This window comes from Dermacentor silvarum, chromosome 8, assembly GCF_013339745.2.
Source record: "Dermacentor silvarum isolate Dsil-2018 chromosome 8, BIME_Dsil_1.4, whole genome shotgun sequence".
NCBI classification, from domain to species: Eukaryota; Metazoa; Arthropoda; class Arachnida; order Ixodida; family Ixodidae; genus Dermacentor; species Dermacentor silvarum.
The window spans coordinates 39,940,330-39,955,710 of record NC_051161.1 but is presented as its reverse complement, the minus strand read 5'-3'; the positions used below and the strand labels follow the sequence as shown (position 1 = coordinate 39,955,710).

Genomic DNA, 15,381 nt, shown 5'->3' with positions numbered 1-15,381 from the left:
CGTTTTCGAGAGCTGTTATTCAATATGCATGGGAACGAAGATAACCTTTTTTCTCGGCAGCCTCCGCACATACTTTGATGAGGTTTGTTGCATTTAAAGGAAAGTTCTAAAAGCTAGAGCCAGTAGGAAGCAAATTTTCTTACTTAAGCTGTCAACTTTTTACAAAAATCGTTGAAAATTGCAAAATTTAGAACAAAAATGATCCAGTTTTCAACTCGGTAACTGAGTAATAAATTCTGTAAAGTGCACCTACTAAGTCATCTAACTCGGCCAAAATTTATCTATTACACACCGCTCTCAAATATATCACTGATTTGTAAGCAGGACTTTAGCATAATCCTCGTATTATGTGAAGAGGGGGAAAAAATGGCGTTATATTTGAAGCATGGTTCCGAACATGATGTGAGGGTGCTTCCACAGTCTAATCAGAGAATCCACTGCTGCGCTTAGGGGCAGGAGTTGCTGTAGTAAGCGTTGTGTATGCTTGTCTACTTCCCATTATGATGTAATTTGCAGTTTCTGTAGTCTATCTTTTGCTGTTTTCTTTTGTGTCAAATATGATGCTGCCTACTTTTCGTGTGCGTGCATTTCTGTTGAGGACAAAAGGTGGTGCACAGTGTGATGCGTCTTTCCCTGTATTTCTCGCTATTAAGTGTCTGACGCAATGCTGATCCTTCTTTCGTTACATTTGCGGTATTGTTGCTATTGTTTTAAGCGTAAAGAAAAGGAAGCTTTTGATTACTCACTGCTGCTAGACAGTGTAGAGGGCAAATGGGTAGAGGGGCTATAGTCAGGCAGTTAATCTGCATTTAGTTTATTCATCCCAGACAATGTACGTCTAAATAAAAAATAATAATAAGCATTGGGCATGTAACTCTTCCGAGGCCCAGGCATGCCAAGACAGGCTCCCGTCTTCTGACCGCCGTAAAAGAGCCTAGTAAGAAGCAAACAAGTTCTCCTTCCGGCGTAATGCTAGGCTAGACATGTCATCTGGTGTATACGAGAAAGAGAGGGTATGATATGATGTCACGGTGAAACAACCGGCTCCTGCAGAGAGGCTACCCCGACGACTTAAAAAACCTCAAAGATATACTTAACAAATGCTTTGCCTTAAAAGAGAAATTCTCACATTATTTTCTGCCATAGTTGCAGTGTTACCCAGCTAACTTGCCAGATGATACTAATGGAGTATCGTTCGTTTAAAAATTTGCTGCTTAAAAGCACAAATAAAAGGTCAAGCTTTTTCATTTTTTGTTGTTTCAGGAGACGAAGGAAATCCTGAATGCACGGTTACTAAAGCAGGCCCGTCGGGAAGCTACCTTCATCACTGAAGACAATCCAAAATGCTCTACAATGTTGGTGGCAATTGTGATTACAGCAATGAGTTGACACATTTGCGCTTTGTAAGCAAAGTGTAAAGCTTTGCTACAGTGTTGATCATAGGAATTTGCTGTTGCTATTGTTTAATCAGGCTTTTAAATTCCAATATCTGCATATATATTACTAAAATTATACGGTGTCAGTATTAAAATTAAAGGAAGGAGCACTTACTTCAAGTTGCCACCTATGAAAGTGTGGCCTTAGCAAAGCAGATGCAATCACTTTCTGAGCAAGTCAGCAAGTGAAATATTCAGCTGCATTGGAAAGCCAGTGGTGCCAGAAAGCAGTTCAGACGCTGATGCAATTTTTCAATCAAAAATGATGATTTCTGTTGGTGCACTTCCATATTAAAGATGTACTCTGGAGTGACTTGGGAGCACCATCACTAGCACTTCATGGTTTGTGTGTATCCGAGTATACCTTACTAAAAACAAACTTCTGCTTTTACTTCATACCTAGGTTCAACGTACAATATCTTGTCCATTAGGGCCCTGATATGGGAACATGAGACACTGCAGAATTTCATGTTGGTCATCGCGAGAGACAGTGAAGAATTTCGTTTAAGTAAATGATTTACCCCTCGACTAAATTACATTCAGGACCTACAGCTAAAGTTAAAGACACTTGTATTAAAAATGGTAAACATATTTAAATATTCTGCGAGCTCTACTAATTATTCTTGTTGCGCTATATGCAGTGGTGTAAAAATGATAGAGAGAAGTTAAAACAGTGGTTACGTTGTAGAACATCGATCACTAATTCGGCCAACCATAATTTGAACATACTAACAGAGTGACAAACAAGGCACACAACAAACACAAAAGCAAACTGTTTGTAACATGGCAATGCAATCAATAATGGCCAGACTTTGCTTAGCTGAGCTCTACTCGTTGCTTGCTTCACCAAGTGTAATCTCTATTTGCAATGCAGCGTGTGGCGAAGTGTTACAGAAGTGCTGCGCCGCAGAAAGCTTCGGGAAGCCTACGACCGGAGGCTTAACGTGCTTAAGTCAACTGAGCCGAACTACCAGCCCACGGTAACAGCTCCACTAAACATACTTTGAGAGCACTTCAAATGCAAAGGTGTCGCTTGATTAGACTCCTGAATACTTATTGTTTATATGGAAGGCGACAAATTTGTACAGAAACTTGATTTTGATGTCAAACATACAAACACATGCACACAAAAATATGTTGCAAGTAATCAGAATTGAATTGAATTGAATTACAGGGGTTTTACCTGCCAGAACCACAATCTGATTATGAGGAACGTCGTAGTGGAGGACTCCAGATTAATTTTGACCCCCTGAGGTTCTGTAACGAGCACCTAAATCTAGGCAGACGGGTGTTGTTGCCTTTTGCCCCCATAGAAATGCAGCCGCCAGTGGCCGGGATTTGATCCCACAACCTCTTGCTTAGCAGCACAACACCATAGCCACTAAGCAACCAAGGCAAGTGTAGCAAGTAATCAGAGTACAGCCATACCTCAATATAAAGAACTCTGATATAATGAATAATCAGACACAACTAAATCAATCTAAATTTTTCTTGATGACATTAGTATATAACGGATGTTTCCCCAGAATATTGGACATAATGAGGGTATTTTCACATCGGATGACAGCGGATCATAGCGGGGCTCGACTGCATTTATCTGTTATTGTGAGCAGCGGGGTTCTGAGAACCCTCTGTTTTCATTTCATTAATGCCAAGATACTGACTTAGGGTACAGGACCAATATCTGCTGATTTCAGCATCTTTAAAAAGATGTTTCTTTACTGCAGCTGTTCAAGAAAGAAGGGGACACCTTCAGCTACAAAAATGACTTGAGAAGAAAGTCTGAGAAGAAACTCCAGTAGTGCCTCGAATGTTCCTCCGCATGGACAGCACCGCAAGAATGCTGTATACCTACCCACCATCAGCGAATTGTTGCATCAGTTTCTTATAAGCTGTAATATCCTTCAAAAAAAAATTTTTTTTCATTGTGCACATACAAAGAAGGCATATTCTAGTCTCACTTTTTTTACCCACTGCCTTAAAAAACATAAATGACAATTTCTGGTATTCAGTTTCACTTTTAACGTCTAGACTTGTGCAAGATCCTGTCATAGTCAGACTTTTTCCTAATGATATTGCATGAAAATTCCGCAGTGGTGATTACGCAAACAAAAATGTGACGTTTCCATCATTTCTTCTTTTGAATATTTATCATTAAAGTTAAGATGTTTGTCTCTAAAAGGTGAAAATATCACATGCAGACATATATTAGCTGATGTGCATAACACATTAGCAAGTGCAAAACGCACTGGCACATCTTTATGCTGACAGCTACACATGGCTAATCATGGCTTGTTAGTTTTTTCAAATTAAAACTACCCTTTGCACCTAAAGAACACAGCCAATACAAGTGAAAAATCTAAATCTACAGTTCTCGCACTTTTTTTTCCTAAGCTGGAGGCATATAAGGTAATTATGCTGTCATCAACATGAAAAAGTATTAAATGTGAGCTTCCACACATACAAAAGAAGAAACCTTAACCACACGAGTTAAACACTAAAACAAAACATACATAGCTAGAATGATAAATCAGTCCTAAAGAATCACTCAGCACTTTTTTTTAGCATTAAGAGATTATTTCCCCAAGTGAAAATCACAACAGTAGGCAGCTTTCAATTGAAAACAGCAAATCTCCCAATGATGGCAGACTGTTCCAAGAAATGGGCGGATATGCATTATCTAGCACAGCAGAGGAACCCTGCACTGTGCCAGCAATCTTGGAAATCATGTTCTGCCTGACACCACTGCCCTTGCTGAAGTCAGATGGCTGCACAGAGAGGGCGCCACACTCCAACAAACACCCAGTGAGTTATTATCAATAAACGTGATCAAACTACACTTCCTTTCATGTTGAAATTCAATGATTCTCTCTTTATTATCTGGGGTTACTACTACACTTACCAATTATGAACATGACACAATGTATCGCTGGAGGCTGGCAGTGTATTTTCAGTGGTGAGACCAATCGCATCCTACATTTACACATTCGTGCTTAACTTACAAAAATTTTGTCTTTGGTAAAACTGTTGTTTCAAACATTTTAGAGCACTAATGTATCATTTTGACTTAATTTGTTTGCCCATAGTCCCTTTAAGTACAGCAGGACAAGCTCGAATGGCTTTAGTTCTCAGATGGCTGCATGCGCCCCTGCTTCAATTCTCCACACGCGACAAATTAAAGAGTTAAAAAAAAAACATTTTCTCAAAAATGAAGCAGCCCTAAAGCAGCAATCAAGTTAGGCTGCTAAGGTCCTTGTCCAGACAACGCACCACTCCACTAGTGGACCACAGCATTCAGTGGTTCAGCGCGCATGTTCGCCAAGTCTAGATGCATGTCCAACTCATCGTCCACTTGCCCGACGACAACCCTAGAAATGAACAAGAGAAATGATGGCAATGTTCAAGTTACCAGATGCCAACACGTATCAATAGATCAACATCATGGCTAGTTTCACTATAGGGCTCCTGCTGCAAAGAATATCAATAGTGGTAGCACTTAGCGAATCGAATGGCAAACATGGCTGGAAATATTTAGTTTTATATTTATTTCACATTTTGCTCTCCCGTGACAAGCCGCACTGAACCTTATGAAGTAGGGACTAGGATGTGAGCATAACAAGATTAAATGAAGATAAGAATGATGCAGTCAAGAAGAACTGAGACTGTCTGTCTATGAGTTAACAATCCCCACTGCCAATAATCCATTAGCAAAAACTACAATGCAGCTGACCTCTGCATTCAACTCGTTGTTGTCCTTGGCTTAAGTGCAGTGGATACATGGCAAGGACTACTGACACTACAGCAGCAACAGCACAGGTACGCGAGTGCTCTGAGCCTCATGAGATTGTGTATCGCACGCACACTGTGTGCGCAAAACAGTGCGCATTAGCACTGTTTCTTGCAAAGAACAATGCACACGACGAAACAAGCGCCGAGTGACACAAACTGAAATGTCACGAAGTTGAGTTATGATTAGCAGTGTTGGAAGCTTGAAATAAGGGACCCTGTGCAAACAGGTCACGTTTTGAGAATGTCTGATTCACGCTACAACTTGAATACCAAGGTCTTGCACAGTACCGACAGCCATTAAAGTAACATATTCTCATCAATCAGATGATGGAATGCAGCGGTGAAACACTGTCAAGTTAACACCATTTTTATTAGCTATAAACTGCCCACTCCTAAGGTCTGCATAAGTACAATAAGGTGTAAAGCTAATCATGCCCACATGTTGTAGAAATAACATTGTAGAACTCTCAGCAAATTGTATTTGCACCAGCAAACACAAAGCAAATGCCTGAAGTCTCGTGTCGTACAAAGTGTAAATTTTGGGAAAATTTTCAGTGTCCAAAATTTTCAGTACACAAGTCGAGTAACTCCAATGTGGAGCAGAACTTCATGTGTAGGTAAAGTTCTTGGAACTTGCAGGCACAGTGCTTTGAATCTAGCAGAAATATTGCAGTAATAATTGCTGCCCCTTCCTTTGTCAAACACATCATGAAGGCCAATGATACTAAAACAATGCTCCCAACTATCCACTGTACAGAGCAACACCGTGTTTTAATCCTATGCACACATTACCCATGCAATGTACAAAACCACAATGACACATTATGCTATGTCAGGCATGGATGTTTACAAGAACAGGAAGGGTATTTCTTGAAGTCTCGATTACAATTGCACCAACCAGATGCTGTGAGACACTAAATTACTGAGTACAACTCTAAGATGCTGTGAATGTTCAAGCAGATACGTACACATTATCTCCTCGCACAATGTACAGTCCCAGGGGCACCTGCTCAACACCATGGTCTGAACTGTACACGCGTTCATGGCTTTCGTCCAGTATCAGGTTAATGGTCTGGTCAAAGCCTTTCAGTGTGCCCTGAAAACAAAGTTCAGACCATTAGGCCTTCACATCTTAACCCATTGGCTACCAAACATGGCGCTTGCCGCATGGCTCTCCGTACCGACTATTTTCGCTCGCGTACATACGCTATGCTAACCTCTGTTGTTGTGCTTGATATATAATACTCTATGGTAATTAACACTGCAATTATGCAAATAAATGTTTTATTTATAAAGTGAAGCAGCACCTTCCAGCTCAGAAACCTAATTGCCAGTCACAGATTCATTTTTGTGTGGAAAAGCTAGAAGAAACACTCAGGCACGTGCGGAGTGGCACCACACCCTTGACACTCTCATCTGTTGTCGCTTTCCGCCCTCCCCCGTTATTTCCACTGGCCATTTCACATTGCCACGATGGATATTGTTTGCCAGGATTCATCAGAATAGTATGTGGAAAATGTGCCCACTGCACTGCTTCGAGGCACACAGGTATCATAACTCACACTATGCATGCACAAACATTCTACAAATATCAACTAAAAATTAAAAAAACTAAATCTACCTGAAGTCGACACCTATAGTACCATCTATTGACAACAATTATTAACTTTTCCAGCATATAGTGCCGGTTGCACCCATCTACGAATAGCTTTTTAAACTAACAATACTACCCACCCGGAAAATCGCTGGCTTTGGAAGCCAGTGAGTTAAACTAATTAGACATAAATGAACTGTCAATGCAGAAAACCCATTTTCAGTATCAGTGTGTTTGTTATACAGCAGCCAAGTTAACTCAAACTTCTAAGTTGCGATATGAAAACAACCTCTGACAATGTAAGCACATTTTGCATCATTGCCCACACATGCATGAAGTAGGGTAATGCCTTATGCTACTGTTGCACAGCAAAAACTTAATACGAGTTCAGTAGCATGCTGTAGTAAGATATGACACATATCCTGTGTTAATGGCAAGTAGTAAGTGATGAAAACGCAAAAAACACGAGAAACCCTGCATCACAGATGTCCGTCATTAAATGTTTGACACTTGCACTACTCACCTGTCAGTTAATTCAGGTGGCTTGTCACCAGCAACTTAGAATAAATACAAGAGCATGCGGACAGACATAGCAGCTATAATCTTGTGCAGCAGCATGAACTTACCACTATGTGACGACCATCGGCAGTAATAATTGATACTGTGTCTGAACAAAAAATGTTAAGAAAAATCTTCCAAGTAATGAGATATTTGAGATTTCATCTGGAGGAGCAAACTAAAGGGGCCCCGCCAACACATGTTCTACAAAACTGAGAACACACTGAAGTGAACGTGATGCCTCCCAATGAATACATTTCTGCCAAAATTTTCGGAGAAGGACCTAATAATAACAGAGATATAAAGAGCGCAATGTTTACGCTCCCAATTCCTCTTGTACATAGCATTTTCTCTGAGCTAAGGTAGTAGGGAAAGCAATGCTCTGCCTCTTTCTCCTTTTTTTTTTATTTGTTCTGCTTCCCGCAGTGCACAAATGTTAACCCTTCAAGATTGGCCTTTGACAATGGTGTCAGAGTGGTGACAGGATGGGCAGAATGCATTAACTGCCACTTCCCCGTTTGCTAGAAGGGGCATGAATGAGGGGCATGAAAGCATGCATGTGCAAGATTTTGCTCTGAAGTAACCCATGATCATGAACCATCACCCAGTGGCTGCCATGTATTGGCAGTCAAACAGGTCTATTACATCAATAGAGGGGACCTCGAAAGCCACAGGAGAGAGCGTGTGATCCCTTGCACGAGATTTCGGACATTCAGAGGAATAACATTTGGCTTGCATGTTCATGGCAGAATTGTCTACAGATCGTAAATATTTTCCTATAGTGCTGCAAAAATGTTAGTGTTCCTTTAACGAATTTAAAAATTGGGCGATAGAAGCGGATAAAACTGAAAAAGAATTTTGTAACAAATATATATGCTAAATGAATGTTAATAGTTTGGTTTGTTTTTGCATAGTACTAGTATAACGTTTCCACCCGTGTCGGTATTTTGTGCTTAGACGAAGCAGTAAACAAACACACGTCCCCCCCTCCCCCTCGGCACTTTTTTTTTTTTTTTTTTCCTTTACTCAGAACAATTCTCTTATTAAGGACTGTCTAGGGGGGAGCAGATGGCAAAAAGCAAACGCTGTGCATTTTTTTTTTTTTAATTAGAGCAAGATGCACAAAAATTTGGAAGGATAGACGGCTGCGAGTCGAGCATGCGCGAGTGTGCACACGAAAGTGCGATTCGCGCGTTAACCCAGCACAGTCTCCTACATTTGAATACTTACTAGGAAAAACAAACTTCAAAAAGGATACGGTTGACATATCCTTCAAGCGATGCGGCCATTGTGGAAGAGTCGTCGATTCACGCTTTCAACAAAAACGATAACTCCACGTTTGAGTCTAGACGCACGCCGGGTCCGTTGTAAAATGACTACAATTAGAGGTCACTCTACTACAATTCACATCAGCGTCGAAAGACTGATTGTTGCCGTCACGCGTTTATGGAATGCAATGCGCTACGACAGCAGATCGCTAACTAAGCGAGAAAAAAACCAGGAATTTCAAGTCAAAGTAGTCGAACTTAGCAAGCGCGCACGGACGTAAACATGTGTTTCGGTGTCAATGCCGATTCCACGATAGTGCCAACCACAGTATAAAACTTTTTCTGAAGCCCTTTATTCATGCTGTGGTTACCACTAATAATGTATAAAGTCAAGATATCTTCTATTTTTTAGAGTACTTTTTTATGTTATTATCTGTCAGAAATGCAACACAGCAACCGTCACAGGTTGCCGTACAAGACATTACGAAATCTAGCCGAAGCCGGGTGGAGGTTCACGCGAGCACGGCTGCAGTCGCAGATGATCTACTGAAGGGTAAATACATTTCGCGAAATTTAACGATTACAAATGCTCTTTTCGCTGAACCCTTAGGTGTCCTTGGAACCTGTACACACTAGTCTCACCAACCGAATGCAGCTTATGTGCTTGTTGTGCGTATTCCTACCTTGCACACACTAGTTTAGCTCTTCGTAGAAGCCTTTCTACCCGCATGTTTTACAGTTGCACGAAGTAGTGAGGCTGCCGAATGTGCGGAGGGCTTCCTTGACCGTGCTTCGCTCGTATTCGCGGTTGTGTGTGAATCCGATAGGAAGATTATGTCTGTTCACATTCTTTTACATCTCGCCTTTGACATTGTACTCGCATTGTACTCGCAAGTCGGTTTCAGTGCTTGTCTCATGCTCTGTTGCTGGCGTTGCAGACTGTCCTAGTCAACCGACGAACAAGCCATGGCGGTGAGCCTCCTAGCAAACATAGCCCGAACGGCGACTTCGCTGCTTGCGGCTCAGTTTGAGACGCAGCTGCAGAGCCTGCGGTTCAAGTCGATGCGGGTGTCGCGTCGGATTCGTGGTTATCCGCGACCGCTCATGGAGACCGTGCAGAGGCCTGAGCCACGAAAATACGGCTGGCGGCCAATATTGCCCGAAGACGGTGTGTACACGACGAAAAAGCTGCCTATCCGCAAGCTCGCTGGCCGGGATCCAGAAACAGGTGAGCAGAGCTGATCTTACCTGATACTTCAGGTTGCTATCACGTCGATTGTAGAAGCACCGTGTTCAAGCGTGAATGCCTCTAATAGCGATTTCAAATATGTTGCGGAAATTTCGACTGCTCTCGCGTTTGGCCACGCTAAATAAGGAACCGTATCCGTGTGAACAGGCCCCTAAATCACGGATAGTTTACCCATAGCCTCCTATATACTATAGAAAGTATATAGGAGGCTATGGTTTACCGCATATAAAATGCTACATTCCATTTATACCAGTTCGCAGTTCGAGTCTGCTATCTGTAGCCTAGGATTACTATCTTAGCCTCGATGTATTGAAGGAAAAAGTACAACAGTTAAGTATAATAATGCGGACATATAAGCACATTCATTGGCTGCAATTCTTTGTTTCATGGCAGAATGAGGAAAAATGACTGTATGTGAGATGTGCTCTCTTTGTTGACAGGTAAAGTGGTGGTGAGGACTATTGGAGGAGGTATGAAGCGCTGGTTTCGTTGGATTGACCACAAGCGAGTAGCTAGCGAAGATGGCAGTAAACTGGAGGAGCGAGTGTACCAAGTGCGCTACGACCCGCTGCGCACGGCACGCCTTGCCCTGGTGGCCTCTGGTGATCACAAGCGGTGGTTGACGGCTACCGAGGGCATCAAGCCCGGTGATATCATCACCACTTCAGGCGAGATCCCACGTATCCCAGGTGCGTATTTCCATGTATTCTATTCTAATGCTATTCATTTTCCCTCTTTATCAGTGGTCTGAGCGGTGCCCCTCTGACATTATCACTGGGATTGGCCGGTCATGAAGGGCGTATGATAAAGAATGAATAGAATTGAGCAAAAGGAATCATTACATTTTACTAGCCCAACGCAACATTTGTCCACATCCAAGAGGTTACAAGTAATGACCCTGAAAATATCTCTTCTTCAGCTTGTCTGACCCCTCTGCTAAAAGCCAGGCAGGAGGACTTCGATCCCTATGAACAAAATGCTGCATTTTTGGCTGCAGTTATGAATAACTGGGATCCCAGGTTCACAATACATATCTTATGCTAGAGCGTTTCTTCATTGGCTGGAGTTTGGGCACCAGGCAACTAACACGATTGAAGCCAGTCACGGGTGGTATGTAAGAGTAGGTTTGTAGATATGGAGCCCGTTCAGCACTTGTTTTATAGATTGACACGCTGCTGCAGCTATGACATTCTGCTGCTGAGCACAAGGTTGCAGGTTCAATTCCCAGCCTCAGCATTCATGGTTACTTGACTGTCACAGTAGCACATCACATCTTTATTTTAGCACATTGCATTAAAATGTAAACAGGGACAATACACTAGGAAGAAGCATCTGTCTTAGCCTGAGGTGGCTTGAGTGAGTGAAGTTGCCTCTAGTGAGTTCATGTAAACTTCTGGCACGTCACATCAGGAGGGAGAGAGTGAAAGCGAACATTGTGACACCCGCGCTACTCCACTCGCAGGCAAGGCACACTCGCTAAAAACATGCACAAGCTCGTTTTAAATCCTGTCACACGAAGGTTGATGCGCTGCACATCAATTATGGTGCATTGCATTACGACAGTATACTAGAAAATGCAGTGCACTAGTGTGGCGTTCGTTGAAGCGTGGCTAGTAGCCAATAGTTAAGGCAGAAAGCTGGGCTAGTTGGTATTAGTATTTTGACATAGTGACAGTACTGAAAAAAAATAGAGACACAGAACATGAAGAAGACAGGATGAAAGCTAAGTAAACTCAGTTGATGTTCGGTGCCAATCCTGTCTCTTTTATGTTGCTTGTTCTCATTTGTTCTGTTTTGTAAGTATGACTAGTGGTCGTAATTGTGATGGTAGTCTAATGCACAGATGCTCATGCGCTTAGATTTGGGTGTGTGTTAAATAAGCCCAGGTAGTCAGAATTTAGCTAGGTCCCCTTCACTACAGTGTGCCTCCATAGCCCACTTTGCAGCTTATTATAACCAAAGGCATGCTCTATCACTGATCCAGTGCAACCAAAGGATGGTGATGCCCACCCATTGGGTGCTCTGCCGGTGTCCACTCTGGTGCACCACATTGAGAAATTCCCTGGTGAAGGAGGTGTCATGTGCCGAGCTGCTGGTGCGTCTGCTCAGATCCTTCGCAAGGTATGTCTTCCGTGTTTTCATCGTGGAATGCTTTTAAAGCGAATAGCTTTCTTTGGCTCTTTTGCTTTGGATTTTCATCACCGACACAAAGGCACTGATGAAAGGATGTGTGCTCTCACACAACCAAGTAACGTGGCACGTTTGTTGCTGAAGGCCAACTATTTTAGTTCTTTGAGACGCACATGCTAACCACTAGTATACTGCCACTACCGATGTACTGGTTAATGGCTCTGTTCTCTACGAAATTACACAATGAAACAACAAATGCTTCACTGCAACAAATATACACTGTCAAGCGCATCACTCCTTTAATAAAGCAAATAGCTTTCTAGAAGCGTTCAGCTATTTCCTTACATGGACCATCACGGTCGATGGTTCCTGCACAATTTTATTTGTGTATTTTTGCAGGTGCATCCCACCTGTGTTTCATTGTTTCCTAATAACAGCCATGTTTATATTTGGTGCATCATGTTTCACTTTCCTTTGCTTAAATTTCGGGCAGTAAAAGCTTTGTGAAGTGTGAAGGGGGAGTGGGCAATTAAGTAATGGCCAGCAGCTGTACAGATTTCTACTAAAGCACACATGTAGGCATGAAAAACAGAAATAAAAGTAGAATGAAATGTGAAATGCCTGACTGCAAACCTACGAAAAAGCTTTCACACTGTGTTACTTATGGTACATTTCAGATGGTGGTACATTTGATATACCACAAACCTTTGCTCTTGCCATGTTGGACTGTATATACATGAAATGTACATTCACACTCTTGTTCTGCACAATGCCATGTTAGACCTCTATGAACATTTTTTTTTTCTTTTTTTCATAGTAGAGTACAAAATTCAACCTCTAAGACAGCACTTACTGAGGAGCAAATAAACACATTGTTGTACTTAGTGTTTAAGCTGGCACTGGGCGGTATTTTTCAGATAAACTAGGCACATTGCATTCTCATATAGTAATATAATTAGTAGAGCTGGGCAAATACAATTTTTTTCTAATATGAATCAAATATCGAATAGCGAAACACAGACGCATATTTTCACAGCAAGAAGGCTTATTTCGGTATAATTAGGTCCCGCGCCTGTACTGACAATAGTGTAAAGACAGCTATCAGAGACAAAAGAATAGTTTTAGACTCAAGATCACTAATTGTCATATAAAATAACTGCACAAGTAGCCTCTCCACAACTTTAGATCCTGGTTGCAAACAAGTTTTCTAAAAATGAATGACTGCTGTATGACTAGCTTTCCAAAAAACTAAATAAATGGTTGCTCGAAAGAAGTTCAGAAGGTTGGAAAAAAAAAAAGCTGCCGAAGTACTTGTGTGCTGTAGACACATGTAAAACGGCCTGTTGCAAAGAAAACATTAGGGTTATAGCGTAAAATATAAAACTGCTACATGACTAGAAACAAAAATCGCAAATTGTCATATAGGCTTCCACCGGGAAACTGAAAACAAAGCTTCCATCACCCATTTCGTTTTAGCATTGCTTCGAAAAATTTTGGCCTTGTCTCACTTTGATAATTTGTGATACCTTGTTTCGCAGACTGAGAACATAACCATACTTAAAAATTTGGCTGTTGCAAAATATTTGGGTAGCTTTAAACGTTCAAAAATACTGAATCATTTTTTTTAGAATACAAATACAATAGTTAGTTTGTAGTATTCGATTCATATTCGAAACTCCAAACTTTCACCCACTCCTAATATAAGAGAATGTATACTACAAGATGCAATCAATTTGTAAAAGTCAAGCACTCGGGAGGCAGCGAGATTGATCAAATTGCTTTGACTTCATGATAATTATGTAATGTTAGTCACCTTGCAGCACATTTCGAACATGGTAAATCTGCTTAGCCACTGAGCAATGAATGCCTTGGTGACCATGATGGCCAAATATGTATTACATTTTATTAATCTGTTACTGTACTGCACAAAGAAGGGAGTTTATTATTTCATTAAGAAGACTGCCTTCCGTTTACGTTTATTGTGACAAATAAGCAAAATAGCTTTTTATTTTTTTATTATTTATTTTTTGACACACTGCAGCATCATTAGGTTATAGTAGCAGGAGTGGGGAGGGAAATAAACAATGAAAAAGGTGGCACACATAAAAAACAAGGTCAAACACAAACAAAAATGTTATGAAAGTAATGAATTGAACACTATAGTTCTTATAAAAGGTGAAGTGCAAATACAGGAAACCAAGAACACAGACAGGAAGTCGTTAACAGACGTTAACAATCACTAATTTCTTTACTCACTTTGTTAATAGCAGTGCAACTGGGTAGAGAGTTGTCAAAGGAGCAAGGAAAGAAGCTATTTCAAGATATTTTTGTGATGATAGAAGGGGGTGTTATTAAGGTCATGACAGTGACAAGTAGATGAACTGTTTGTGAAAATTACATATTTGCAGTCAGCAAAGGGGAAGTTGAAGAACAATACTATGGCCTCTGAGGTTTATCAGTGCAGTGGACTAATGCTGACATTGATCCATATCTTCACAGCAGCACAGCTTTGAGAGCAATGAGAACAATAAAAGGAGGGGAAGCATGCAAAATTGTGGAAGGGGCAGTATTTATCGAGAAAAACTGTCGGAGTGAAGCATCTTGCGACAATTTCTTGCCAACTGCATTCATGTATGAGTGCACATGTTCACTAAACCATATCTCCTGTTCCTAGCTGCTGTTAAGGTGAACCTGCATCCGGCAAGTCTGTCTTAGTGCATCACTGGGCCTCTTCGATTTGTCATCCCGGAATGTCCAGAACTGCCCAAACGCTGCGTATGCAATGCTCATTGACTGAAACCACTGCCTTTGGCAACCTGGAACTGTCGGGGATGGATAATTGAGGAAGCCCATTGTCACCAGCTTTTGGCCTGTAGAGCAATGCATTTTTCTTTCTAAGCCCTGCATCCGATGCGGGGATTTAGTTCTTTTCTTGGTTACTGTTCACAACATTCCCTCATCTTTTGACCATCATTATTGCATTTATTGATGCAGCTTGAAAACCGCGTGATCATCCAGCTGCCATCCAAGTTACAGGTGTCACTCAGCGAACGATGCATGGCTGTGGTTGGCCAGGCGTCCAATGCTAACCGCCGCGAGACTTTCTACCCTATCGGCAGTCCCAACAGGTTGCGTCGCTTGGGTCGTCGACCTCGCTCTGGCTTCTGGCATCGTAAAGACGGCTATTGCGGTCGCAAGATACGTCCTCCACCTCCTGTCAAAGTGTACCCGTTGCAGAGGCCCACAATGCAATAAAGTGTTTGCCCCTTACCTTGCTTGCGTGGTTTGTCTTGTAAGGGTTTGTAGGTCCCAACTACTGTTTGCGGTACGCCGATGCTGTCGCAACGCGCCGCTGAC

At 41.7% G+C, this 15,381-nt stretch overlaps 3 protein-coding genes across 4 annotated transcripts in view; 2 read left to right on the top strand and 1 right to left on the bottom strand.

The window, feature by feature from the left end:
- Positions 1-3,292, top strand: part of LOC119462091 (oxysterol-binding protein-related protein 9) — a 33,498-nt gene extending 30,206 nt beyond the window's left edge. Inside the window, exons 19-21 of the mRNA XM_049672831.1 lie at positions 1,264-1,355; positions 2,311-2,416; positions 3,164-3,292. Coding sequence (XP_049528788.1) covers positions 1,264-1,355; positions 2,311-2,416; positions 3,164-3,238 — 273 coding nt within the window. The 3' untranslated portion in view covers positions 3,239-3,292. The remainder of the gene's footprint in view (positions 1-1,263; positions 1,356-2,310; positions 2,417-3,163) is intronic.
- A 988-nt stretch (positions 3,293-4,280) lies between these two features.
- Positions 4,281-8,957, bottom strand: LOC119461076 (U6 snRNA-associated Sm-like protein LSm8). The gene is made up of 4 exons (XM_037722255.2): positions 8,636-8,957; positions 7,446-7,486; positions 6,194-6,321; positions 4,281-4,804 (listed from the first exon to the last, which is right to left on the bottom strand). Exons 1-4 carry the CDS (start codon positions 8,664-8,666, stop codon positions 4,714-4,716), a joined length of 291 nt encoding a protein of 96 aa, XP_037578183.1. The 5' UTR covers positions 8,667-8,957; the 3' UTR covers positions 4,281-4,713.
- A 143-nt stretch (positions 8,958-9,100) lies between these two features.
- LOC119461073 (39S ribosomal protein L2, mitochondrial) lies at positions 9,101-15,298 on the top strand. Of its 2 annotated transcripts, none has more exons than XM_037722253.2 (5): positions 9,101-9,198; positions 9,584-9,873; positions 10,335-10,583; positions 11,879-12,015; positions 15,019-15,298. In XM_037722253.2, exons 2-5 carry the CDS (start codon positions 9,612-9,614, stop codon positions 15,277-15,279), a joined length of 909 nt encoding a protein of 302 aa, XP_037578181.1. In that variant the 5' UTR covers positions 9,101-9,198; positions 9,584-9,611; the 3' UTR covers positions 15,280-15,298. The 2 variants fall into 2 exon arrangements, with proteins under 2 accessions (XP_037578181.1, XP_049528528.1); XM_049672571.1 differs by lacking the exon at positions 9,101-9,198 and adding an exon at positions 9,204-9,314.
- The last annotated feature ends 83 nt before the right edge of the window (positions 15,299-15,381 follow it).